The sequence below is a fragment of the Fonsecaea pedrosoi genome (assembly GCF_000835455.1).
Source record: "Fonsecaea pedrosoi CBS 271.37 unplaced genomic scaffold supercont1.5, whole genome shotgun sequence".
In the NCBI taxonomy this organism is placed as follows: Eukaryota; Fungi; Ascomycota; class Eurotiomycetes; order Chaetothyriales; family Herpotrichiellaceae; genus Fonsecaea; species Fonsecaea pedrosoi.
This window is the reverse complement of record NW_013550611.1, coordinates 944,266-969,502: the sequence shown is the minus strand read 5'-3', so window position 1 is coordinate 969,502 and position 25,237 is coordinate 944,266. Positions and strand designations below refer to the sequence as shown.

General features: G+C 52.6%; 10 protein-coding genes across 10 annotated transcripts; 3 read left to right on the top strand and 7 right to left on the bottom strand.

Moving 5' to 3' along the window:
• Positions 1-151: 151 nt before the first annotated feature.
• On the top strand, positions 152-1,741 carry Z517_07821 (uncharacterized protein; the record flags this gene model as incomplete). The annotated part of the gene is made up of 4 exons (XM_013426342.1): positions 152-314; positions 378-958; positions 1,025-1,362; positions 1,432-1,741. The coding sequence occupies 4 exons, from the start codon at positions 152-154 to the stop codon at positions 1,739-1,741; spliced, it is 1,392 nt and encodes a 463-aa protein (XP_013281796.1).
• A 329-nt stretch (positions 1,742-2,070) lies between these two features.
• On the bottom strand, positions 2,071-3,153 carry Z517_07820 (uncharacterized protein; the record flags this gene model as incomplete). Its single annotated transcript, XM_013426341.1, has 1 exon — positions 2,071-3,153. The coding sequence occupies one exon, from the start codon at positions 3,151-3,153 to the stop codon at positions 2,071-2,073; it is 1,083 nt and encodes a 360-aa protein (XP_013281795.1).
• A 604-nt stretch (positions 3,154-3,757) lies between these two features.
• On the bottom strand, positions 3,758-4,873 carry Z517_07819 (uncharacterized protein; the record flags this gene model as incomplete). The annotated part of the gene is made up of 1 exon (XM_013426340.1): positions 3,758-4,873. The coding sequence occupies one exon, from the start codon at positions 4,871-4,873 to the stop codon at positions 3,758-3,760; it is 1,116 nt and encodes a 371-aa protein (XP_013281794.1).
• Positions 4,874-5,888: 1,015 nt separating this feature from the next.
• Z517_07818 (uncharacterized protein) lies at positions 5,889-8,561 on the bottom strand (the record flags this gene model as incomplete). The annotated part of the gene is made up of 2 exons (XM_013426339.1): positions 5,889-7,282; positions 7,367-8,561. The coding sequence occupies 2 exons, from the start codon at positions 8,559-8,561 to the stop codon at positions 5,889-5,891; spliced, it is 2,589 nt and encodes an 862-aa protein (XP_013281793.1).
• A 375-nt stretch (positions 8,562-8,936) lies between these two features.
• Z517_07817 (uncharacterized protein) lies at positions 8,937-9,890 on the bottom strand (the record flags this gene model as incomplete). The annotated part of the gene is made up of 1 exon (XM_013426338.1): positions 8,937-9,890. One exon carries the CDS (start codon positions 9,888-9,890, stop codon positions 8,937-8,939), a length of 954 nt encoding a protein of 317 aa, XP_013281792.1.
• Positions 9,891-10,452: 562 nt separating this feature from the next.
• Z517_07816 (uncharacterized protein) lies at positions 10,453-12,036 on the bottom strand (the record flags this gene model as incomplete). Its single annotated transcript, XM_013426337.1, has 4 exons — positions 10,453-11,070; positions 11,142-11,285; positions 11,344-11,916; positions 11,977-12,036. 4 exons carry the CDS (start codon positions 12,034-12,036, stop codon positions 10,453-10,455), a joined length of 1,395 nt encoding a protein of 464 aa, XP_013281791.1.
• Positions 12,037-12,962: 926 nt separating this feature from the next.
• On the bottom strand, positions 12,963-14,749 carry Z517_07815 (protein disulfide-isomerase domain; the record flags this gene model as incomplete). Its single annotated transcript, XM_013426336.1, has 4 exons — positions 12,963-13,428; positions 13,475-13,911; positions 13,963-14,341; positions 14,400-14,749. 4 exons carry the CDS (start codon positions 14,747-14,749, stop codon positions 12,963-12,965), a joined length of 1,632 nt encoding a protein of 543 aa, XP_013281790.1.
• A 662-nt stretch (positions 14,750-15,411) lies between these two features.
• Positions 15,412-17,301, bottom strand: Z517_07814 (uncharacterized protein; the record flags this gene model as incomplete). Its single annotated transcript, XM_013426335.1, has 3 exons — positions 15,412-16,048; positions 16,104-17,109; positions 17,169-17,301. The coding sequence occupies 3 exons, from the start codon at positions 17,299-17,301 to the stop codon at positions 15,412-15,414; spliced, it is 1,776 nt and encodes a 591-aa protein (XP_013281789.1).
• Positions 17,302-19,388: 2,087 nt separating this feature from the next.
• Positions 19,389-22,883, top strand: Z517_07813 (uncharacterized protein; the record flags this gene model as incomplete). The annotated part of the gene is made up of 1 exon (XM_013426334.1): positions 19,389-22,883. One exon carries the CDS (start codon positions 19,389-19,391, stop codon positions 22,881-22,883), a length of 3,495 nt encoding a protein of 1,164 aa, XP_013281788.1.
• A 697-nt stretch (positions 22,884-23,580) lies between these two features.
• Positions 23,581-24,864, top strand: Z517_07812 (uracil-DNA glycosylase; the record flags this gene model as incomplete). Its single annotated transcript, XM_013426333.1, has 2 exons — positions 23,581-23,969; positions 24,036-24,864. 2 exons carry the CDS (start codon positions 23,581-23,583, stop codon positions 24,862-24,864), a joined length of 1,218 nt encoding a protein of 405 aa, XP_013281787.1.
• Between the last annotated feature and the right edge of the window lie 373 nt (positions 24,865-25,237).

Genomic DNA, 25,237 nt, shown 5'->3' with positions numbered 1-25,237 from the left:
AATTGCATTCGACGCACAGACTCCGTTACCAAGATATAGCCCATTTCACTGTCTCTTTCGTCTCCTTGAGAGGGCCATAAAGTTCACCGACCTACTTCTGTTTACGCTCCTGACTAAACCAACCCCTGTAGATTGTCGATCGGTCTTCACGATGGCAAGTGTCACTAACGGGCAAACAGCCAAGGGCAAGCTCGATGGTACCAAGTTCATCATCATTGGGGCTGGCTTCGGCGGTCTCGCCTCGGCGATTGAATTGAAGAAGCGCGGTGCAGAAGTGAAGGTGTTTGAGTCGTACCCCGACATGAAGAAGCAAGGTCAGTTTCTCGTCGAGATTGCACTGAACCTGGAAAGCTGAGTATCGCGCGCGCCTCGTATAGGGGATGTCATCATGATCGGTTCCAATGCCACCTGCATCATGAAGCACTGGGGCGCGGTGCTGGACGAGCTTCTGCCCATCTCGTCCCAGCCTCCGGTCATGTACATCCAGGACAAAGCCGGAAAAGCGCTTCTCAACCAAAACTTGCCTGCCGAGTTCGGAGGCCATCCTAACCTGTACACCAACCGGGGCCGGGCGCAAATCTTGATGTACGAATACGCTGTCTCTCTGGGCGTCGACATCTCCTTTGGGACACCCGTCACCGAGGTATTCGAGGACGACAACTCGGCAGGTGTGGTGGCGGGCTCTGCCCGATACACCGCCGACGCTGTCGTCGCTGCCGACGGGGTTCACAGCAAGACTCGCAATTTTATCACCGGCCGGACGGAAAGACCCAAGAAGAGCGGTTTCGCCGTCTACCGCTCCTGGTTCCCACTGGGTAATCTGAAGAACGATCCTGTCACCGCGCCTATTGCCGATTCACCAGACTCCTTGTTCAAAATCTGGATCGCAGAGGACACACACGCGATCCTAACGACAAACGTCAAATTACAAGCAGCGACATGCTTCGTCACTCACAAGGTGAGATAGTGCCGTCGCTGGCTCGGTGTCTTCAGTGAGACGTAGGCTAAATCTTTGACGTACTAGGACAAATCAGACATCAAAGAAGACTGGAACCTCCCCGGCGACAGGAAAGATATGGAAAAGTGTGTCGAGGGATGGGACCCGCTGTTGATCAAGATCATCCAGCAGATCCCGCCCGAGTGCCTGATCGACTTCAAGCTGCTCTGGCGAGATCCCGTCCGACAATGGGTCTCTCCCAAAGGCCGCATCTGTCTTGTCGGTGACGCGGCTCATCCTCACCTGGCCACTTCAGGCACGGGAGGAGCCCAGGCCATAGAAGACGGAGCAACACTGGGCGTGCTCCTCGAGAAGTTGGACGGGAAGGATATACCTCTCGCTTTCAAAGCGTACGAGAAACTCCGGTAAGAGAGATGGCTCTTGTCCTTTCACAGTGCAAGTGCAAGACCTAACCTTTTCCGTGAACAAACTAGATACGAGCGAACCAGCCTGACACAGCGAATGGGCTGGGAAACACGACACGCATGGCACCAGACAGACTGGGAGTTGGTGGCCAAGAATCCCCAGGCCCTCTCGCTACCACAACCCGAGTGGCTGAACGGAGTCGACGCGGCCAAATACGCCGACGAGAGATTCGACGAGGTGATCGCACATCTTCAGTCCGGGGCGCCGTTCGTCTCCAAGAATATCCCTGAAGGCCATGTCCATGAGGACTGGACGATTGAGCAGATGTTGGCATACGAGGGAAAGAAGGTCGACGAGAACTTTTACCAGACACGATAGTATACGATAAATGGGTGAGTGGCGGGGAGTATAGATTGAACCGTTCAGCGCATATCTTGGGCATGCAGAGTCGTCAAGACAGAGGTTAGTTGGTCGAGTTCATCTATGCATTCAACCCTTCATTTAGTTCAATATAGTTCAGAGGACAGGTACAAACTGAAGCACTAAAGTGAGCTCTCGTGTGTCCACGAGAAAACCGTGTTTTCCATATTCTTGCAACTATACTATTCATTCCCGATACGCATCCGGTTTTGCTTCTCCTGCCAAGGTCCTCGTTGTGGTGTTATCCGCATAGCATCATATCAGCATGCCTTTTCCTTCGGTACGGATCAACATGGATACATGGAATCCAACCCGCTCCCTGGAATCATGTACGACGGGAGATGCCCCTTTGACGTTCCAATCACGCCCAACCAGTTCAGTGGAAGATGGTAGACCGCCACCGTGGCAAAGGCACAGAATCCAATGACGGCAAAGGTCCGCACGGCATCCTGCAGCGCGGGGGGCCATCTCTCATACCCTTTCTCCACCGGGGACAGTCCATTCGGATCCTTGAGAGCCAGAAGTCGCATCTGCGTGTAGAGGGAGCCGAGGCTCGCGACGAGGATGGACTCGTAGATGGGGAACTGCTCGGTCTGTCCGGCCCAGAGTGTCAGCGGCGCATAGGTCTTGGGATAGCCGTAGCCGTGCGTGGTCCGGATGATGATGTTCTCGACGACAAAGTCGAAGACGAACTCGCCCAGCCAGATGACGACCACGAGCGTCATGTTGGAGATGGACGGCCAGCGACGCTTGAGGGGTCTGATGGCCGCGCAGGCCACCAGGGCGACACCCGCGCAGAAGTAGACGTACATCGGAGGCCCCCAGAGGAGGCTCTCGGCGTAGTTGTGCGGACCGCCCTCGCGGTGGAAGGGGAGGAAGCGCGTCCAGACACCCAGGTTGACGTTGTGGGCGTTCCACGAGAAGATGTATTGCTGGCAATTGAGGAAGCCGTCTGCGACCCATGCGACCATCCCGCCAATGACGAATTTGCCGTCGAGAGTCAGGCGACGTGTCCGAGTACCGTCTGGCCCGAGACGAGCGACCCGGAGGGGACTGAAGACGCAGAACCAGAAGAATCCGATGAGGACGGCGAGGCTCAATGCCTCAACCAGTCGGAGATAGACGAGTCTCCATGTCGCGAGCTCGTCGTCGCCGGCGATCAAGGGTGCAGGTCGGAAGTCATCCGAGGCGAACCAGCGGATGAATGCCTGAACGCCCATGATTGTCCATGCTAGACCAAAGACAGCGAAGGCCGTGGCATAGCCGCCCGAGTCGGATAGAGTATCGACCTCACGGTCCTTGGATGTTGCCAGGAGCCGAGTCTCCTCCCCGGTGCCATAGTTCTGTTCAAGGTCGCCGTTGGAAGGCATGGTGAGATTGCTTCTGGAAGATGTTGAGATCTCGTCGGGTTCTAGGACACACCAATATCGTTGAGTTCACATTGACAGCCGTATCCTGTCACGGACAAGCTCTCACAGGGTTTATATGACACTTTACCCCGTCCCGTCCTGGGACCCGGGGTCCGGGGGACGAATGGGAATCCAGTGGCGCCCATGTCCAAGCAGGCCAGGTCCGTCCCGTTCCCCGGTCAAATCAGACTCTTTCTCGGGCTGTTTCCTGAGAGTAAATCCACTTCGAGCCTTCCGGAGACAGAGGGGATCCCCAGGTTTGTGGAGGCCTCGCTCCTAGAGCTATGCTAAATCGTTCGGGGATTCCCATGGTACGGACGAATGTATCCTGTAAGTGGAAAACGCACAGACTATACAAGCTCTGTCACAAAGGCGGCAGCCGGATAGCTATCAGCAACAGGTCATTGACATGTCTAATGGATTTGAAGGTGCAGTGAAAGGTCCAAGTAACTTTGTTCTGTTCTCTCCCTTTTCTATGTAGACAGACACAGAGGTGTTGGTATTCTGCCTTTCTCCGTACATTGCGTACCAACAGCCTTGATCGGTCCTCAAATAGACGACTCCGTTACTCTTCGGTATAGCAAGACGCTACATTCACTCTCTGGTCTTTCTTCCAATGAACTGGTGGAACGTCCGGGGCTTTGAAACCAGGTTTCGCCTCGACGACCATGGGCACAGACTGAAGCAGCGTGACGCCGAAAGCATGGTAGCCAGGCGGCATAGGCTCGCCCTCGACGTGTTTCGCATCACTCTCAAAAGAAGCCTTGAGGTCTAGGACAGTGCGCGATGAAGGTCGTCCTTCGATAGTCAGGATCCACTCAGTCTCGGACTTGACGTGTGCTGGCTTCATGATCGGACTTTGATACCAGCCGATCAAGATGCTGATGAAGGGCTTGTCATTCACGTATCCGATCGACTCGTAGGAAACGATTCCTGTCTGGCCTTTCTTGATGGTCATCGCGGGCCGCACAATATCTTCTGGCGCCGGGGCACATTTGCTCGTGGCTTCTATTCTGTCGATCTTGACGCCGAGCTCATAGGCAATGTGCTCGATCATCTGGAACCAAAAGTGCTTCTGGTACCAAATGGCAGAGCCATTCTCGTCCTGTACCTTTTGAGGGTCACTCCCCAGACCAATCACCTGGAGATTACCGGTGTTGGTCTGATCTTCACAGTCAAAATACTCCTCAATCTTGATCCTTTGCACATCGTTAGATAGGCCGGTCAGGAGTATCGCGAGGCGCTGTGTGATGAAGTCAGGATTGAGACCGCCACCGTAGAAAGTGGCCTGGCCCTTGAGAGCTGCTGCCTTGATCGTTTCCGCAAACTCTGACGACCGTGCGGGAAGGTAGCTGTACGGATGACAAGTGACCACGTTTTTTCCAGCCTCAAGAAGTTTCTTGAAGTCCTCCAATGTGTTGATGAATGGGGCGTCGAGCGCCGTATGGACAACCGCATCGCACGGTATGGCCAAAAACTTATCAAGATCGCGAGTGGCCTTCACTCCCAATTCCGCAATCCCAGCAAGGGTACCGATGTCGACACCGTCTTTCTTTTCCTGGAAAACAAGAGCCCCTACGATCTGAAACTCGGGAAGCCTCGCTGCCTCTCGGATCACGACACATCCGACGTCCCCAGGGCCGAAAATGGCAATCTTGTAAGGATCAGATCGATTCGGCATGGTAGTGGTGTAAGGTGAATATACCGTGTACACCGTGTCGAAATTACTGTCGTGCGAGCCTCATGATATCAAGACCGCTTAGGCACTATTAAGTTCTCTCGTTCCTTACCGGCCTGCATCAGGGATCAAGATTTCTGTGGTTGCTCGAATCAATTTGTTCCCGGTGTCCGGAGACAGAATTTCCCTTCCGGACCCTTTGCAGAATGAGCCCGATCTGGCGGACGTTCCAGGGTGTTCTCTATCCCATATTGTTTTGCATTCCCTTTCAAAGCTTTGGGCCTAGCGATATAACAAGCCGAAGATGCTTTGGGGATTTGAACTGGGCAGTGGTCAACACTCGGGCGTGCCATCGTTGATCCCGGCGCTCCTGTCTCGTGTGTCAAACATGCTTACAAGATACATCTTGTGGACCCTGTAATGACGTTCAACTTCCGGTCTGACGCTCCTCTTGCCTAGCGATCCGCGGGAGAGAAAAGTGGAAGATCTATTCCTGACGCTCGGAGCTCTAAATCTGGGCTTGTCCGAAGACTCCTCTGCACAGATTTGGATACTCGAGTCAATGATGGCAGGCTCTGGCACGTATGTTCCGGCTGGGTGCGGAAAGCAGAGAGCAGAAGTAAAAGGTCAGATGTCGTGATATTCAACAACGCTGCTGCATATTTTGGTCTGCTTCAACGACGAAATCGTGTTTAGCTGGGCCTGCTCGATGCGCTCTCGCGTGGCGGGTTAGAGCGGCCTCGCTCCTTTTCCTGAATGAAAATAGTGGTGGGCGAAATATAGTTCGGGGATAACATAATATATGTATATATGCCAAATGCTTATCATCATCTTATCTGTCTGTGTGTTTTTCTTTATCTCTGTCTGTACCTGTTGCGCCACCGACTAACTTGGTACTCCTCGATTGAAACACTCCAGGCTAACACCAAACTCCGTTACTGATGTACTCAATCAAGAGAAGCCAGAAATCCAAAGCTGAAAGCGACTGACTGGGATGCACAAACTCGGACAAAAAAAATCAATGTGTGCCAATGTCCGGATACGCCGGACTGTGTGGAGTGCTATTATGTAGCCCAGCACTAGCGTCCGTGCCTGCGCTCGTGGCCGGCTTGGGAGGAGTTGTCGAGGATGCGTTGTCGCTGGACGGTGCAGGCCCGGTGCCGGTGAGCGTTGTCGCCGAGGCGGCTGCTGGGGGAGCTGTTGGGCCGGAGATTCCGGATAAAGGTAAAGGAGACGCAGCGCCGACGATGGCAGAGCCGGCGCCCACGTCGGTGGCATAGCCCAGGCCTTCGATAGTAGCCATGCTGGGGTCCATGCCGAAATCGAGGTCGGCATTGAGGAAAGCGTCGCCATCGAAGAGAGGGTCCCGGAAGATGGTGGGCATGCTGAGGTCGAAGAAGCCGTCGAACAGCTCGTCCAGGTTCGTAAACTGCGGGTCGTAAATGCCCGGGCCAAACGAGGATGGTACGTCGAGCGCAAAGGAGTTTGCACCGGTCGAAGACATCCCACCAAGGGCATTGTGGTGCGGGTTGTTCAGGGCTGATGTTTGAAAGCGGGTGCTTTTGTTATAGTTTTGGTACTGGAAGGCGGATATGGGTGGGATTTGGCTGAATCCCGAGGCGTAGCTGTGGTTGAATTGCTGCGACAGAGATGTTTTGGGGGATGTCGTGGTCAAAGGTGATGCTGGTGTGACGTTGAGCATAGCCCTAGCAAAAGGAGTATTCCCAAGACTCTTGCTATGGCTCTTGTTGCTGACGCTATTGTCGCCACTTCTGGCCGAGGATGGTGACGCTAGGGTCGGGGCTGTTCCGTTTGAATGGGTTGCTGCTGCATCGGAGAGGACATGTAATCCGTTTCCTCCGGGGCCTCCGCCAGAAGACAGGGATTTCGTCATCGCCGGGGTTGTAGTCGCAGACCCTCTGAGCGTCGCAGCGGGCGTGGATGAACTGTGAGAATGGTGTCCTCCACGATGAGCCTTACCCTCAAACGGCCCAAACTTGCACGCAGCGACCTCTGCTTCCATTGCGTTGACGATCCCAGTCACGTCAGCTTTCCTCACTCCTGTTTGTTTCAGAGACTTCAGTGCCTTCCGGCCCAGTCTGGCCATTGCGTCTGCAGTCCACCAGTACATGCTCAGCGCCTCCAATGTCTCACAGCGCGTAGCGAGATCGGCCTGTGCACGATCGGTGTCTTCAAATGCATTGTCACGGAGACCGCGGTATGCAACTGTCAGTGCGAGGCCGACCGCATAGGGTACCAGAGGAATAGGTTGAACAGACGCGTGACGACCGTTAGCGAGGAGTTCTTGGATCCGATCAGCCGCTGATATACGGCGGGCATAGGAGGTCGTGGAAGGGCCACCTGCGCGGCATGAGAGAATCGCGATGACGTGGTAACAGAGCTCGAGGATACCTGGGGAAGAATGTTAGCGACACAGAACGATGGCAGGTCAGGACCGACGTAGAAGAAGTATCATGAAGAGAAGAGCCGACTCACTTTGTTCCGAGACTGGAAGTAAGGACAAATCGATACCCCCAGTCAGCGAGCGATAGGCTGGGAACTCAGCCTCCCACCCTGTACACTCCGGGTCCGCGGTTGGCCTGTAAAATTCAATGACCTCGTCGAGAAGGTCTCCCAATCTCAGCCACAAATTGATTACATTGCTTCTGGGAACGCCGTTTTCCAGAGGCGGACGTGCGATGTCGATGTCTCGATTTGCGATCACAATTGGCCGCCCCCCAAGACAGGCATTGATCTTGTCGAGAGTCCAGATGGTCCACCATAGCATGCTTGATTGGTCTTTGGGGGACCGTCCTGGTGTGTGGACATGAAGACCCGCAGTCCAGGCATCGTGAATTGCTTGCGACAGATGTAATGAGGACTCTTCAATGCCACCTGGTCCATCATTATGTAAATGCATCAATGTCAGAATCTGGACTTTGGTGACTCTATCAGGTTCCAGGTCAGCTTTCATTGCTGCATCCAACCCCGTATGTAAACTCCGGGCGAATGGGATGGGATCAAGAAGTGGTCCGTCATCATAAAGTCGGAGGTATGGAGCGGCCTCCTCAGTCTTGCAGGTGACAAGACATATGGCCTGCATGAGGAATATCGAGCACCGTCCCTCGGTATAGTCCCGAAGCAGTTTAATGCCGTTCAGGATGGGTAGCAGTCCATCAAAGCATGCAATGTAAGTGGTGACCAGGGCGTCCTGAGTCGCCTTGGGCAGAACTCGAAAGGCTCCCACAGCTTGCAAGTAATTTCGTTGATGACCGGTCAGGATCCTTCGACCACCTTCGACCCTGCCATACTTCTCGACATTGAGTGGCGTTTTGTCGCCCGACTTGTGCGGTTGGGGCGGGCCAAGGTCCTCTGGAGGGAGTCCATCTTGTAAGTCGCGAGACTGTTCGACCCAGGTGCCGATCCGACTGATCCTCTGGCCGCCTTGCTTCCTCGACGACAAGTCGGTGAGGATGGATTCGGGGTTCAGGTCTCCCACGAAGCGGATGGGTTCTTTGTGTGTCAGGTTGGGCAGCACCCTGTCAAGCCCATCAGAATCTGCCTGCTGCTCTGGCGGGCGCTGAAAGGTGTGGTGACAGCGCTTCTTTGCGGCGCGACATTTCTGACATGCCCGTGCGGCTCTCTTGCGGCTCGCGAAGGCCGCCGTGTCCGCCTCCCAAACAACTTGCATCGAATCCCAAGGGCTGTTCGGGTATTAGATTTTAATGAAGTGAGGGAATTGGTGGGGGCAGAGCCGGCGGCTGATCTGAAAGCAGATATCGCCCCGCGACACGCTACACGTGACTGGATATTTTTCTTTGCTGTCACCTGACACGCGCACTACGTCATTCGATTTAAATAGTTCCAGACTTCGACCAGTCAACAGTTCAGCCTTGCACGTGCATTGTTACTTCTTTGTTTACAGCGTGTCTTTTGACATATCGGCAATTACACGTGCGGGATTCAGTTCTCCCACTGCAATAAGAGAAACAGATAAAGGATATGTTGCGTATGATCTTCCCCTAAGGCTCAGCCATGTGTGACATCGACTCCTGCAGGCAAGTCCCTATACCGCCGTCTTCTTCTTGACTAACAACAGCACACCATACACGGCCGCCTTGATCTTCTCATTTCCTTTCTCCACGCCTGCTTCGTGCAACAGCTGCTCAATCTTCTGGCGAAGGATTTTCAGCACGTCCCTCTCCGTGCCAACGTCGTCTGGGTGTGCCTGGCGCCAGCGCGTCTCTGCACTCCCTGTCGCCATCATCTTCTCAAACGTGTCCATATCTGCTTCAGGTAGTCCCACAAAGAACTCTTCACTTGGATCCCACTCCTGCCGGACGAACGTCGTTTGGTCAAACTCGGCAACGGGTTGAGCCAGAGTCCACGGAAGAGGGAGATCAACATAACGGTCTCGCACCAGGAGCGAGCCTGGCTCAAGGTAGGGCTTCATGTTACGCTCTTGATGATCATCGAAAGCGGCCTGGATGGCAGCAGCATTGGGCATAGACGGATGAGCACGAATGTTGCCACTCGTCCATATGGCAACGGTACCTCCTGGCTTGAGGACGCGTGCAGCGCTGGGCCAGAAGCCCGACATGTCGAACCAGTGAGCGGCATTGGAGGCAGTGATGAGGTCGACGCTAGAGTCTGCAACAGCTGGAGACAGGTTTGCTCCGAGTTCCTCCGCCGTGGAAATTTCAAAACGTGCAGGCTCAGAAGTGGACGAGACGATACCCATCGAGCGAGCGATAGCGAGCATGCCTTCGGAAGGATCCAGACCCAGGACGTGAGCAAAATGAGGTGCAAGCCCTCGAGCCGCAAGGCCAGGGCCGCAACCGACATCAAGAACTGTGTCAAAACCACCCCCAGTTGAGGAGTGGTAGTCGACGACGGCTTGATACACCTTTGGATGGTAATCGCGGCGAACTTGGGCATAGGCTTTGCCCTGGTCCTTGTTATAGGAGCTGAACGTCTTCTCCTTTGGAAAGGGGGCAAACGCTGATTGTGGCGCGGCCATGGTGCTTGCGGGCAGCAAAAATACCGTCGTGCGGATTGCTTGTTTTCGGGCTGAAGTTTCGAGAGAGTAGCCCTGCTCAGAACTGACAGGCAGAATGAGAAACTGATTTATCCTGCCTCTGCAGTCACACAGTATTGAACCCCAGCGGAAACGAGCATAGCGGAGGTAGATATGAGTCGGTGGGAATGCAGAGTTATTTATCTGCCAACTTAGGAGCAAGGCTGTGGAGGTGGGAGGCCAGCCAATCACAGTGTAGTTTCAAGGCTATTGGACATTCCACTAAGCCTGATACAGGGGACCATTGCGAGACCCCAATCAGCACACCCGGTAAGTCGAGACACCGGGCGTGACGGATGAAAATATCATGTACAAGTACTCGGTACTTTCACACCGATACCGGCCCACAGAGCTTTTGGATGTCCGCGTCCACATGAACTGAGGTGTTTTGCCAAAGCGGCATCGGCCATACAGCTCGCCTGCCGCACACCCATAGTAGAACTGATGTGACTGAGTTGCTCCACTGCGAAAGAAAACACGGATAGATCGTTCCTTTCCTCGAGGGCTATGAGAAAAAGCGAGTGCATGAATGAGATGATGCCTGAAAGAAGGAGTTAGCCAGAGGAATTGTATTAAGTGAGCCAAGGGGATACTTGCGTGGAGAATCTCTGAAACTATGCGTTGAGATGCAAATGTCGATGCATAGCTGGCGAATGGTGGAAAGAGCCAGGTCCGTCAGCGCATTATCAGGATTGGGCACACAAGCCTCGTTCTGCAAGATGAGTTGGTTGACGAGGATTCGAGCGGCGCGCCATGAGTTCCATGCCTCTGCGATCCAGAGATTCGGGTAGACATGCATCTTACCAGCAAAGTGGGTGTCATTAGCAGCGTCAGACATAGAGACTGTAGTATATTTCCAACTTGGGGGCAAGCCTGCTCTCCACGTCTCGAGATCTGCATCGATCTCTAGCGCAGTTGCACGAATTGCTTGGGGGTCTATCGCCCCTTGGTCTTTCATAGCTGCACGAAGGTTGGCCAGTCGAAAACAAATTTCGGTGATAGATCCTGGGCTGGCGATGTTTGCACGCTGCCAATTTTGTCTCAGGGTGCCTGTTTGAAAATTGAAGGTTGCTTTGACTAGAGCGTTGGGGACAGCAACATTCTCCTGCATGCAGGCCAGAAGCTATGGACGGAATCAGACAATAGATCACGCCTGGCAGGAGGGAAGGGCGGAAGCTTGAGAGAGTTACTCACGAGGTACGAGCGAAACTGGACATAGAGCATCCCGCCACGCTCACTGCTGAATTGGTCCTGGCCTCGGAGCTCTAGGACAGCTGCGCCAGCTCTGATGTGAGCAACCCATTCGGGGCACCTATCCAAGGCTTCGCAGTTGATGGTCTGTAGGCAAGTGAGTGAGACCTCCCGACAGTTGGACCGAGGTGGCAGTCTAGCTTACCTCGAAGAACGCGAGCAACATGAGAGCCATGAACGTCGTGTCCGAAACGGCTTGGATTGGGTCGTGTAACGCTTTCTGCATGGACGCCAGAGCTGCAGAATACTGCGCTCGAGCCTGAGATTTGATGTGTGAAGCGTCGAAGACGTTTGACAGTCCCGCCATGCCTACTGCCTCAATCACCTTCCTCAACACGTTGTTGGGTCCTTGGTCAAAGTAGGACTTGGTCAACCAAGCATGGTGATTATTGAAAGTACAATCTTTGGGAGAGTACTTCACGAAGAAGAAGTTCGCTCCCAGATCATGACTAGATGGCGATAGTGAACGTGCAATGGTCACAGGTTGTTGGCGAGATATGGCGAGGTATTCCTTCCTGGAAGCTGGCGTATTGTTCTGTAAAGACGCAATAGCAGTCTGTGATGAGGCCCAGACCATGCTCGAATTTTCCTCTTGACGGCATCTTCGAGCAACCCTGTCGGATTCATCTCTGATCCTGACCTGATCGAGGTTGCGGTAACCAGGACATTTTTGCTTCAATCTCGCGCACTTGAGGCATCCTGGTCTCCCTTCGTCGCACTGGCCAAATTAAGCCGGTCTCAATAAATCAAACATTGTGAATAGGTCGTAATAACTTACCTTGACCTTGCGTTTCCGGCACAACTCGCAGCCTTTGCTAGGAGCACGACAAAATACCATGGCATGGATGATCTTTAACTGTTTAAAGAGCGTCCTCGAGGATTCCGGTAGTATAGTCCTCCCTGCAAACCGGTGCTACTAGCCCGGTAAAAACTCACTACCTCTGCTTGGAAAAGGCCAATTCTCCCAGCAGATAGGTAGCGCAGCAGGATGAATTTGTCTCGGTACTAAACGGTGCAAAAAATGATTAGTGTTGCTCTTTTGTTTCTTAGTTGCTCAAGTGCCTCGTCTGTCACCCCCACTACCCTTGAACAAATTCAAGTCTAAATAAACCGCTTGTTCTGCGAACGGCGCACGGAGCCCTTCGGTATGGGAGGACGTGGTTATATCTCCAATCGTACTTTAGCAAATTACTGTTTGAAGTATTCCACGAACATCACCAACTACTACGAGACTCTCCACTCGACATCAATAACTTTATCACTCGGTTGCTCCGACGTCCTAGAATATTGCAAACAATGTGTTTCCGTTTTGGCATAATTCTCATTCTACCTGACTGCATATGCTCATGACTCTTGACCAAATCCGGTACGTATGGGTAATTGGTCTCATCAGTCGTCCAAGGACGGAGTAAAGATCTAATTCACCATCACCAGGATTCTCGGAGAGCAGTCCAGTTGTCCCCTTGCTCTTTCACAGAAGACCACTTTGCGTTCGTTCCTCATCTCGGCCACGTGCAATGTTGACTGGTTTCATCCTTCGCATCCTTGGTCGATGCCATCGCGTTTTCTGCTCGATCGAAAAGCTCCAGTAAACCAGTTGCTGGATGTGAATCTTCGAAACCCAGCTGTACCCGAAGCGCAGAATCTTCATCGGGGTAACATACCGAAAGGAATAAATAGTCGTAAGCTTAAAACTCCATTCGCCCTTATTGCAGGCAACCCATGAAATTCAAGGCACAGGAATGCAGGAAGCGCTGAGACTGTTTACAGCTCATCATGCTCCTGGACACCACCGTCATCAGTATCTGCGAGCATCGTCTTGGCTGCCTCTGCTGCCTCACTAACTACACTCTTGACAGCATCAGCAGCTCCCGAGGAGACTTCTTCAGCCACGGTAGTAGCCGCAGGAGCAGCCTTCGCCAAGGTGTCGCTGACAGTAGATGAAACGTCTTCCATATCGACATCCTCGTCACTCTTCGACAGGGCGATACCATCAACGCCATGTTTGCCGTTGTCACGGATAAAAGCCGCAAGGTCTTCCATCGTGCGGGAACCCGAGTAGTCAACAGGAGAGTCCTTGGCACCAGCAGGGTACAGCTTGATGGTGGGGAAACCAGCAATCTCATCGGGAACGTCGTTGAGGGTGGCATCGATCTTGGCGACGGTGACCTTAGAGGAAAGTTCGCCGGAGGTGTAGAGCTCTGCGAGCTTCTCATAAGTTGGGGCAAGGCTAGAGCTCGTTAGCCACGGTAATTTGAATCTGCATGAAAACTTACGCTTTGCAGTGTCCGCACCAAGGAGCGTAGAACTCGATCAGCACGTCTTTGGAGTCATCGAGGACGATATCCTTGTACGAATGGGCAACAACGACGGTTACAGGGCCTTCTTGTTTCTCTGGAATGGGCTCGGATTTGATGCTGGGTTCGAGTTTGCCATTGACAAAGTCCTTGACGAAAGCACCAATCTGTTTCTCGCTCAGGTCGTTACCGGCGAATGGGTATTTCTCATTCTTCACTGTCTCTTGGATGGCGAAGGAAGGGAATTTGTCAGTTGGCAGGTTCAAGTTGCCAGCATGAGCACCGAATGCTTTAGCATCGATGGTTGCGAAATTGATGACACCTTTGTATTTCTCAGCGACTGGCCTAAGTGCTTCAGCCAGAGACGATCGTTCTTCCGGGGTTTCAGCGAAGATGTAGGCGAGAGGGATACCGGCCTGTCAAACGCATTAGTACAACGGTATGGTGACGGTCAAAGGAATACATACACCCATGTAGCCAGCATAGGTTTCCGGGCCAACTTCACCGACCAAAGGAGTCGAGGCGGTCTTGATGAATTTCGAAATGGCCTCCTCATCAAACGACTCGGTGAATGTATTTTTGCCCTCATCGAAATCCTTGTAGAGCACGATGGCAGGTTGCTTGATGCCTTCTGCCTTGGCAAGTGCGGCATCGTTCGAGGCTCCGAAAATGTACTCATCCCTTAGCGACTCGGCGAGAGAAGTAAATGTCTGGTTTGATGCTTTGTCGTCGGCTGCAATGTACGCGACGATAACGACTTTGTCTGTAGTCTTGAACTCCTCGAGGGTATCAGGACTGAGGGTGGAGATGGCAGGTAGTTGCTGCTTGGTCATATATGAGACAATACTGTTCACCCGTTAGTCGCGTACATCTCTTCAGGATTGATGAATGAGTTGTGACTTACGCAGGCGCCTTCCTGGCACCAGGATAAGGCTTGATGTTGTCCAAGCCCCGGAAGACCTTGACGGTAGGATAGCCCTCGACGCCATAGTCCTTACACAGATCACCCTCAGCCGTGCAATCGACTTTCACAAGAGGGATGTTCTTCTCTTTCAGTGTGGCTGCCGCCTCTTCATACTCGGGTGCCAGAGCTTTGCAGTGGCCGCACCATGGAGCAAAGAACTCGGCCAGGACCAAGTCATGTTCGGAGATGAAATCTTTGAAATTGTCTGTCTTCAGATCATGGACGTCGCTTGCTGAGGAAAGGCCAGCAAAGGCAAGGCTGATCGCAGCCAGAGATGCGATTGATCGCATGATGGGAGAACTATTAGAGCCGGGTGTGCAGTGGGGAATAGAGTGATCGTGGACGGTTTGGGGAGACACGAAGGAATGGAAAGATCGGACAGATGATTCAGATTCAAGGTTTCTGAGAAGTCAAGGGGACACTGAACCCTTTATTCTCAAGGCACAGTTTCTGATAGAGTGAATAATACAGCCGCTCTCCCTTCATTGAGGAGAGGTGTCAACTACTTTTTTGGGGGCTTCACCAACAACTCCACACGGCTTTCGCCTTTCAGCTGCCGCCCCCTTTCCGCCGACTCGTTGACCCTGAAACGCGGAGTTGATAATCAGGGGTCCCTTTCCACCCAAGCCACCTTCTCCCATTTTACACAGCGGCGATAGGCTTTCCGTGAGGGACGCTTGGTATCAGTGCCCACCAAGCATTCACCTTAATAAAAAATCACCAACGGCCCTGCAATTGCGTTTGGAAAGCCGATGTCGATCTCAAATGCGTGGAGAGTCTGATTGGACGGACTTTCTATGCAACACAGAAAGCAAAAAGACAGCCACATTAGCAAGGCGTATGCTGCCTGGTATTTCTAAGCAATGATGATCATCTGGAATTCCTCCAGGGTTCCGGGTATCTAAGCCACACATCGCGATCACCTCGAGCCACGCTCTTGCAAGTGCTAAGCTCAATCTTCCTCCTCCGAGAGCACTATCGTGGGTATCGTCGTATATCTAGTGTCATCTCTTGCTTTGCGGTGTCCTTCGAGCTCCAATGCCATTTGATACGCTTCAGCCTTTCCTCGATCAACATCGACCAACAACATCAAAGGCAGCGGGAGGAAGATCAGTACTGCCAAAAAGACAAATGCAGGTCGGATCTCGCCGTATCGATCCGTGATGGCGCCAACAATGGCCGGACCAAAGATGCTGGACCCTTTGTCTGTGATTGCGTACAGGGCGTAGAATGCGGCCTCAAACCCAGGCGGGATCAATTCGCCAAAGAACGCCCGGCAATACGACGATAACCCACCAAGAACGAACCCGTAAATTGCCCCCAATGGATACATCTCCCATGGCTGCTGCAGGCCAAAGACGCCGTATCGTTTGATGGCAGGAATAAACCCCAAGAGCCCATACAACGGAATGATCTCAAACAAGCAGATGCACGCGACAATCGTCCTAGATGCGCGAAGGTTGAAAATCCGAGAGATAAAGCTCCAGTAAAATGCGCCAATAACGCCCGCAATCGTTGCAATAACGTTGATCAAGCCAAGGGCTGGGGTGTTCATTCCAAGACTCGTTTTGGCGAAGAGCACTGCTGTCCTGTATTCTCTTAGCAGTGTATTCTTCGTGACCTGGTAAGGGTTCAACAACTTACCCGCTCACCGTGGCAATGCTGTCGCTGAGCAAAAACCAGGCGCAAAGAAAAATCACGATATCCTTCAGTTTTCTGGCGTGTCCAATTGTTGTGAATAGAGCTTTCCAAGCATATGTCACGTATGACACCCACGCGTAGCGGCCTGTCAACTCACTTGGTAGAGGCGGCCCTGGTCGTGGTCGCAACCAAAGCGCTGCTGGAATGCTGAACACAAACCACCATAGTCCCACCAGCAGGAGAACCAGTCTCAAGGATAGGAGTGTGGATTTTGTTGCGGCCACTATGCCGATACCAATAATTTGCACAAATAAGCCAGCAATATATCCAATGCCAATGCCATTTGACGATATTTTGGTGGATAGCCTGAGGGCAGGCGAGATCGCGGCAGGCGATTCTTCGGAGGGCGAGGCATCGTCGGCGCGGCCTTGAGGTAGGAGGCCTGAGGTCGAGCTCGTCAGAGCGTGGTCTTCTTGTTCCATATATTCGTCATTATCGCCCGTTGCCTGGTTCTCTTCATTTTCACGCTCGATAGACGGGTGGTGTCGTACCAGCAAGGGCAAGAAAGAATTCAGCAACACAAATGACGCCCCAAAGCATGTGTTGGCAATGATGGCGAAGAGCGCTCCCAGCAAATAGACCTTTGGTATGACGGTGATGAAGAGGGCAGTAGCTGTCGCTCCAGTAAAGGCGAAGGCGAGAAGGAATGTCTTCCGAAACCTGCCGTGATCGGCTGCTGCAGACATAGAGATGATCAGGAGAGCTTGGATCAGCACGCTGATTGAGAAGGTGTACATGGCAAAACTGGCAGTGTTGATCTCGGCGCCCAGGATGTAGACGACACATGCAGGAAGCTCATTGTGCGGGTGTTTGGGAGAATCGAAGACGGTTTCGTTCGGCGATGTGCCATGGTCCGTTTTCCAGCCTGCGCTGCAGGGTGTTGTCTTATCTTTTAACAGTACTCCCCGCTCTCTGGCTAGTTGCTCGAGGGTAATGGGTAAAAACGACCCTGTAGACTAAGGTCAATGCCAAAGGGCAACACAAATGTTTCCAAGGTGTCATGCTCACCCATGGCACAGATGGCAAAGACCTCTGCGGCCCAACCATACGAGTACCAACCCCATAACTCTTTCTCGCTTGTCGGCCTCGTATCTTCGTCCAAATACCTAATCTCCCCTTCTGGTTCTGCGAAGTCGCCCATGTCGGAATCTGAGTATCCCCACGAGGACTCTCGCTCGTCATCCGCTTCTACGGAAGGTGTCGGGGAAATCAAGCTGATTTGTGACTGATGGGACGACTGGCGGGACAGAGGCGGTCGCTGACGGGAGGCAGCAGAGAGAGGATCATGGCGAGGAACCTGTTGTAACGATGAGACAAGATAATGCTAGAGGTTAAGGAACGTGAGAATAGAGGATTGCGAGACAAGGTCCTGACATTTGATGGTTGAAATGATGATGACAGTTCAGGGTGGTCTGTAGGCCTGCCGAGGGCCTTCTAGGTTTGGTGATTGGCGCAAGGGAACTCACCATGTTTTCCTTTAAGGGACTCTCCCCTAAAGCTCCACCATCTGACTATTTGTCCACCTTCTCTACACTATCGGATCCTCCTGAACTCCCAAATGCTTCCGCCATCTTACAGATCAGAACAGAAGAAGAGAACCATCAGTCGTTGCGGAGGGCCGTGGAGCCTTTATCTTTGGCGTCTGCACACGAGAAACTTGCGGGTCAGCTTAGACCAGAGCGTGAAGATGCGGTGTTAGAACGCAGGAGCAGCGTTGATCGATGCTTCAAAGAGACGATCCACCGCCAGTGGGATGCGCGAGTCTCTTATTTGATCAGGATGGGCTCTGGGCTCTGTTTGGGCCAGTCGATATCTGTCCATATCTCTGGTTTGGCGCAACTAGCACCTCAAACTCCTCCGAAAGCATATCAAAAGACTGCCACCATGGAGACTTATCTCATGACCACTGAGAGTCTGTTGACTACCACTAGGGGGGCTAGAAGGTGGTGATCTTGCATTATTCTGGCATCGCTCTGGGGTGTTCAGCCTACCAGGGACCTGCGGGAGCACCACCTTCTCCAATGGCTTGCTTCCAGCCAAGGGATGGCGCGCATAGGATGGCGTACAGGTGGACAGCGAGCCTACCATCACCCACGTCCACAGAATCGAGCCACAGAGCCAATCAAAAGTGTCTCATAGACTTCTTCCGCAACACGGCCTTGGGAGGGTGGTGCACTGGACACATCTGGCCGCAGCGTTGTCACATTCTTGTCACATATCTAATCCCCTGATCTCCGAGTAAGGCTATCTCATGGTATGGTGTACACGTACGCATCAAACATGGCTGCAGCAGAAGAATCTTTCTCCGTTCGCTTTTCTTTTTTGAAGCCACAGTGATTTCGCGGATTGTGTAATGTAGCATGTACCAAGTAGTGTGGCGTATACCCAGTGGCTCATCCCAGTGCGAACTAACTGGAGTAGCCATGTTAGTGTAGATACTCCGTGCAAACCTTCCCTGCTAGAGTATCTATCTTAAGTATCGGGGCCACTGAGGCTGTCCCCCCTCCTTTGCGAAATGTTACGGAATGCACTAATCCGCTTTCGATTAAACATCCTGCTGCCCTGTCGCCCAGCCTTGACGCCTTAGGCGCGGTCCAATCGCAATCTGCGTCACGCGCTCTACTGTTTGGCGCCGGCTTTCGTGCAACTTGGCGCAGGCCAGCCTTTGACCGAGTGCTCCGTACGGGGAACCAGTGTTGTGCCTGATCCTTTGACAGCCGACTTCCGCGCGGGTCTCATCATTCATTCAAACATCATTCCATCCTCAATCATCCCTTTACAACTCAATCACAAATCAGTTGCTCCCCGTTCTGACGCGGTCAATAAGTCATTTAATCTTCTACCCAAGAGTTTCGGGTTGCGCGCTCGATACGACATCGCAAGCTGACCTCGTGCGCCGCTCCAATCGTCGACAAAATTCCTCTTCTGCAAACGGACAATCTGCAGCCTCGAATTCGTCACTCCTCTCCTCATCCTTCCTTTCATTCCTGACTCTCGATCACCCTCACCACTTTAGCGCTGAGAGCGCTGTCGACCAAGACTAGTGTACTACAGTCCCCACGAACCAGACTTCTTTGATTGCGATCGAGCCGACCACACTTGGGCGCTTGAATTTCGGGGCGTGGGGACAATTACAGTGACTTACAATTTCGGGTTTCGATTCGGCGTCTAGGGCGCACATACAGGTGTGCCGGCCATGCATTGCTTGATGGTTGATTCCGCTTCAATATGAACGGCGAAAGGCCCACGGCCAACGGGGACCGAATCGCAAATGACTCTGGACCATCTGTCCCGGATTCCACGCCCGAAGTTGGATTAAAACAAGCATCATTGTCTCAGAATCCGCTGCAGCCCTCTGTTGACAATACTCATGCCTGCGAAAATGGAGATGTCGAACCAAGTCAGCGCGCTTCCGACAACAGAGGCAACAATGCTTCCCTCCAATCCGAAGAAGCGCCGTCTGAGATCCTACAGCTTATCTCTCAAGACAGTTACCTGCCGATGGCCGCCCTGATAAATCGGGCTTCACAATCATGCTGGAACTGCCTCTCTGATTTGGTGACGCAGTTGGCTTCAATGCCTGTCCAGGATCTGCCACCAGAACAAACAAAACTTCTACCTAACGGCTTGCCTAACAATCAGTCAAAGGCAAACCTCGACAAGAAGGACCGAATACTGAAGTTCTCCAATGATCAAAAGGCGGATTTTATAAAGCTTCTAGTATTGCTGCAATGGAGCAAGAATGTGGAGGAAGTGAGCAAGACCATTTCAATCAATTACTGGCTTATGAAACGCCGAGAAGCATACTGGAATGCTATTGGATCGATGGCCCTTCTCAAGCAGGAATCTTCAGGGTTTCAGATACCAAATCCCGACCTCAAAACAGCAGCCGAAGTCCTGTCAAGAGGTAGGGTGCTCAATCTCCCCCGATTGAACTATATACCGCAAAAAGACCTCTCTAGCAGACAGATACTGCGAGTCCTCCGCTCGCTCGACCGAGCGTTGAGCGTCAAGCTAGCACTTTCGGACGACTTACCCCCTCAATTGCGACGTTTTCGGATTCATGATGGACGTGCTACTTTCATTGTGCCCAATGAGTTCGAACTGGATGTCTCCATACTAGGCGAAAGAGAAGACTCTCCATTCCGCATGGTTGATTTTCGGTTCTCGTTCCAACCACACCCTCATATCTCCGACAGTTTACATTCGGAGATAGAATTATACGCCAATGCCAACATCGATCGAGACGGGCTGAAAGGCTGTTACGACTTTCTACATGAGCTGGCTTTGTCTTACAAATTAGCCGAACTCCACAAACAAGCACTCGACTTAGCTCGAAACCAGTGGGCAGGCAACCTACGCGTCGAGTTGATTCGCCGAAACCTCATCGTGCAGTATTGGCCTGAGAGACAACTAGGGAAAAGCTGGATTGAGATCGGCATCGCTAGCGGTCGGGAGAAGCAGAAAATGACCAAGGTGGAATCTAGCCCTTTTCTCGAGATCAAATGGATGCGACAAGGCAAAAGAATAGACGCCCTGCAACTACACCTGAATGATGCGCTGCTTTGTTTCGAAGACGTTCTCCGACAGGTGATCGCACAACATACAACACAGATTCTGGACAATATTTACGATAAACTCATTCTCACACCTCTGTTTGCCAACAGCGAGCTCTTCTTGGAGCAATCGCTCTCATTTGAGCAACCGGAAAATTGTCTCCTAACGTTGGAACTCTCGCACTCCTCGGATTTGCAGCTGAAAATCGATCCTGTGACAGGACTACTTGTTCTCAGCCCCGTTACAGAGAGAACGGAACGACTTCAGTATGAGGCGAACCGGGTCCAAGGCGTCACCGATGACGTCGTGTCCAAGCTCCTCAACTACAGGTGCAGCATCATGGAAACCAATGTCCTTGTCGGTATTTTGGGCACCTGTTGGGAGGTGCTGCGTTCTTTCAAGCTCAGTCAAACAGAGGCGAGAGCATTGTTTGGAGGTCCAGTGTCGAGGATGAACATGCTCCGACAGAGTCTGTGGACACTGGACTATACCCTCGCAATCACACACGCCCCGGATGGCGACCATTGGTGGTTGCTGCAGCAAGCTTCCCCTGGCACCACCAATCCCCAAACTCGTTATAGAGTTCTTCGCAAGCAGCGGCTAGAGGTTAAAGAAGAACTGTCTTCTGCTTATTTCGATCGACTTGCAGAATACCTGATGGGGCTGATCTTCCTGGAGCGCAATGCCGACTTCTTCAGGGAAAGGAAGGAGAAGTTTGATCTACGACCTTTGCCAACCTTTGGACGGCATTATGAATTGCCGCAGATATCATTTGACTTGGATATGGCTAGGCCGAGTTTTTCAAAGCAATCCATACCTCTCGCTGCTTCCAGCAACACCCTGTTGCAAGTGGCCAAAAACCCTCCCAATTCTCCCGCTTCACAAAAAGGCATCAAAGTCTGTTTCGGTGGAGTTGACCGATCCACGAATAAAGTCAGGGCTGTCGCCCAGTATCACCATCAAGCCAGTTCTTCGGTGCTTAGACGCCTGGAGAAATCTGTACTCGATGCAGGCGTCTCTCTCAATCCCGACGACAAGACCGTTGTACTTCGGGTCACTACCAGTATAGCGGAAGCTGCAATTCCAAAGATTGTCGACAAGGCTATGGACGTTGAAAAGGTGGTCTCGACAGTCGAGCAGATCCATCGACTCCCAGGACTGAGACTGAAAACGATATCAAATTCCAGTTTTACCATAGCTTATCACAAAGAAGCATCTGCCGAACTAGAACTCAGGATCGGATTTCCAAGCGGCAATCAAGAACCGCAACTCGAATTCTTCCCGTCCGAGCAGAATCCACATCAGTTCCTGGCAGCACAGTACACGAAATTGATTGCCGCAAGCCGTGGGCCGTTTGCTACCAGGATACGCGACTTCCTCACCTCGTTGACTCTGACACTTCCACTGTTAACCTATCTTCAAAAACTTCAGCAGAAACATGGACTGAACCTCGACGCACAACAGCAAAAGGGCCCGCCCGAGCAAGAAGATCACCTGCGAGTGCATATCCTTGTGAGGAGCGCGACCGCCTTTGCGATACAATACTTCGCACCCGCCGGACAAGCGCCAAAAGATGTCAAAGCCGATTCCCAACCACATATGCTAGCGCGTCTGGAGATTTTGCACCATATTAACGTGTCAAGGAAACCAATGTGGCTGGTACGCGCCGCGCTTGAAGAGTTTCAATCCTACTCTAGGCCATCATATTCGACACCAGAGCTGGGGGCGAAACTCAAGCAGGAAATCTTTACGCGTTCAGACGGGCAGTCAAAGTGGCTTGCATTGGACAAGGCTGCCGCCTGTATGGCAGATCAGCCAGAGCCTTTGCTGCAGGCTATGCATGACCACTTGTGGGAATGGGCTAAGATGGCAAAAGCGTCCGAAAGCAACGTGTCCAACACCCAGCCATTCACCAAGACCAAAGCTGGGCCAGGACACCCAAATGCAAACAATGCCAATATGCCGAATGGTACCAATAGTCGCCCGTCTGCTGCAATGAAAGGCCCCGCAGGCAAGATGCAAGCACCAGGCAGTGCGATTCCCAATGGGGCTAATGTCAAAGTCCAAAGACCACCAGGCACTATTCCTGGAGGAAGGCCGATGCCACCAAACCACAAAGCAACCGCCAACGCCGCACAGAAACAAGAGGTCATCATGCTGGACTAGCCTTGGACGGCTGCAGCCTACTTGCGACTCGTGTATCAACTTTTCTTTGACGATTCCCAATTTTTTTATTTTGCTTGACATTGTTCATAATGGTCTGAGAGGGGCTCGACCGGGGGTGGTGACGATATACCAAAATGGGGGGATACCTAACTTTTTTTGTTATGCAACAAGGCCAACCGGTGGCTGGCGCCGCTTGATGATAGTCAATACCTATGGACGGAGTCTTCTCAGCTGGCATCACGAGTAAATTGCCAGCGATCTGTATCTTGAACGATGGATAGAAATTCTTTGCATCATAGGGGACCATTTTAATGACCGTGCCGATACCACTCTCTAGTCCCCAGATACAGCAGATCGTATGTCTCATCCACACCAGTCCACCCCAGTGGCCTCAGTAGCCAGCGTGCCAGCCTCGTCGTGGGGTAGCAAGGCTGAAGAACCTTGTAATTTACGCGTCAATTGACGGCGCGGCGCGGCGCGACTCTCGCTCGCTTAATGCGCGTTGCTGCCTATTCACCAAAGTACGAGGTACAGTATTCGAAGATTCAACTTCTAACTCGTCGATCCTGGGCAATTATATCCGCATTGACCAAATCTGTGTATGCTTCGTTCTCGCGTGTCTTGTCGTGTCGCTTCATTGATTTCTAGCTCGTCTCCCAAACCCGTCCCGAGACAGTATTACAACTCCTCCGCTGCGATGTCGTTCTACAAACGAAAAGACCCACCAACCTCATCACCCGATGACGCGAAAAAGCCCAAGAAGAACGGCAGTTTGACATCCTTCTTCGGTCCTCCCAAGGTTACTCCGAAGAGCGGAGGGGCGTCGCACGAGAATGGCATCGCCTCCGCAGCTGCGTCGAGCGATCCGCCACCGCCAAAGTTCGACAAGGACAAATGGGTGGCAGGCCTCACGGACGAGCAGAGGAAGCTCCTCAAATTGGAGATCGACACGCTGGATCCCAGCTGGCTGGCTGTCTTGAAAGAGGAGATTGTGACGCCAGGGTTCCTGGACCTGAAGCGGTTCTTGCAGAAGGAGATCGATTCGAAGCAGAAGATCTATCCTCCGCTCGAGGATGTCTATAGCTGGTAATATGTCACCGTCTTGCCCAAAGTCCCAGCTAGCTAGCTAACTGAGACGATGCTCGCCCTTAGGTCTCGACACTGTCCCCTCCATAAAGTCCGCGTCGTGATTCTCGGCCAAGATCCCTACCACGGCCACAACCAAGCTCACGGACTGTGTTTCTCTGTGCGACCACCCACGCCCGCACCCCCGTCCCTGAAGAACATCTACATTGCAATCAAAAAGGAATACCCCAGCTTCAGCCCTCCACCCAAGAACGGCGGCCTCCTTACCCCCTGGGCGGACCAAGGCGTGCTCCTCCTGAATACCTGCCTGACGGTGCGCGCCGGCCAGGCCAACTCGCACGCAGGCCGCGGCTGGGAGAAATTCACGCAAAAGGTCATTGACACCGTCGTCAAGCTGCGGACCCGCGGCGTGGTGTTCCTGGCGTGGGGCATGCCGGCGCAGAAGCGCTGCGAACGCATCACCGGTGCTCGGCACCTGGTGCTGAAGAGTGTACACCCCTCGCCGCTCAGCGCGAGCAGGGGGTTCTTCGACTGTGGGCATTTCAGAAAGACCAACGACTGGCTCGAGACACGCTACGGCAAGGAAGGGACCATCAATTGGGATCTGAACTTGCCACCCCCAGAACAGCACCCCATTAAGGCGCCAGCTCTGCAGGAACCGATAAAAGTGACCGAGACACAGAAGGAAGAACCCAAAAATGCCGGGCCTGCAACTGATTTGCCTGAGACGAACAAGGGAAAGAAAGTCGTGCAGCAGGATGAGTTTGAGGGGGAGGACGATGAGGACGCTATTGCTGCGCTGGAGGAAATTGCTGCGAAGGAAGAAGCAGAGGCAAAAGAGGCAAAGCCAGAGCTAGAGGACAAGGCCGGCGAGACTGATAAGCTGAGCACCTGAGAGACTCTCAACTAGAGGCCTTTTGTGTGCATTTTTGGTTCTCCAGTCTTGCCTCTTTTTCTCCTCCACATGATCTGTGACCACTGCAGCTGCAGAGGGAGGGAGGAAGGGGATACATAACACATTCAGAAAAGTGAGGTATGAGAGATTTTGTACAATAGGGGATTTACACCCAGAAAAGAAAGAGAAAAAGTAAATCGTCGAGCGAGCATGGCGTTCTGGGCGTTTATGGTTTTGGAATGATAACAACCTCGTCACGAGGCTTGCTTACTACAAATGCTACTACTACTACTACTATTACTTTTTGGCCTGACCTGCCGCCAACCTGAGCTCTCAATACTCCGCAATCCGACCCTCCTCCAGCGGAGGCCTG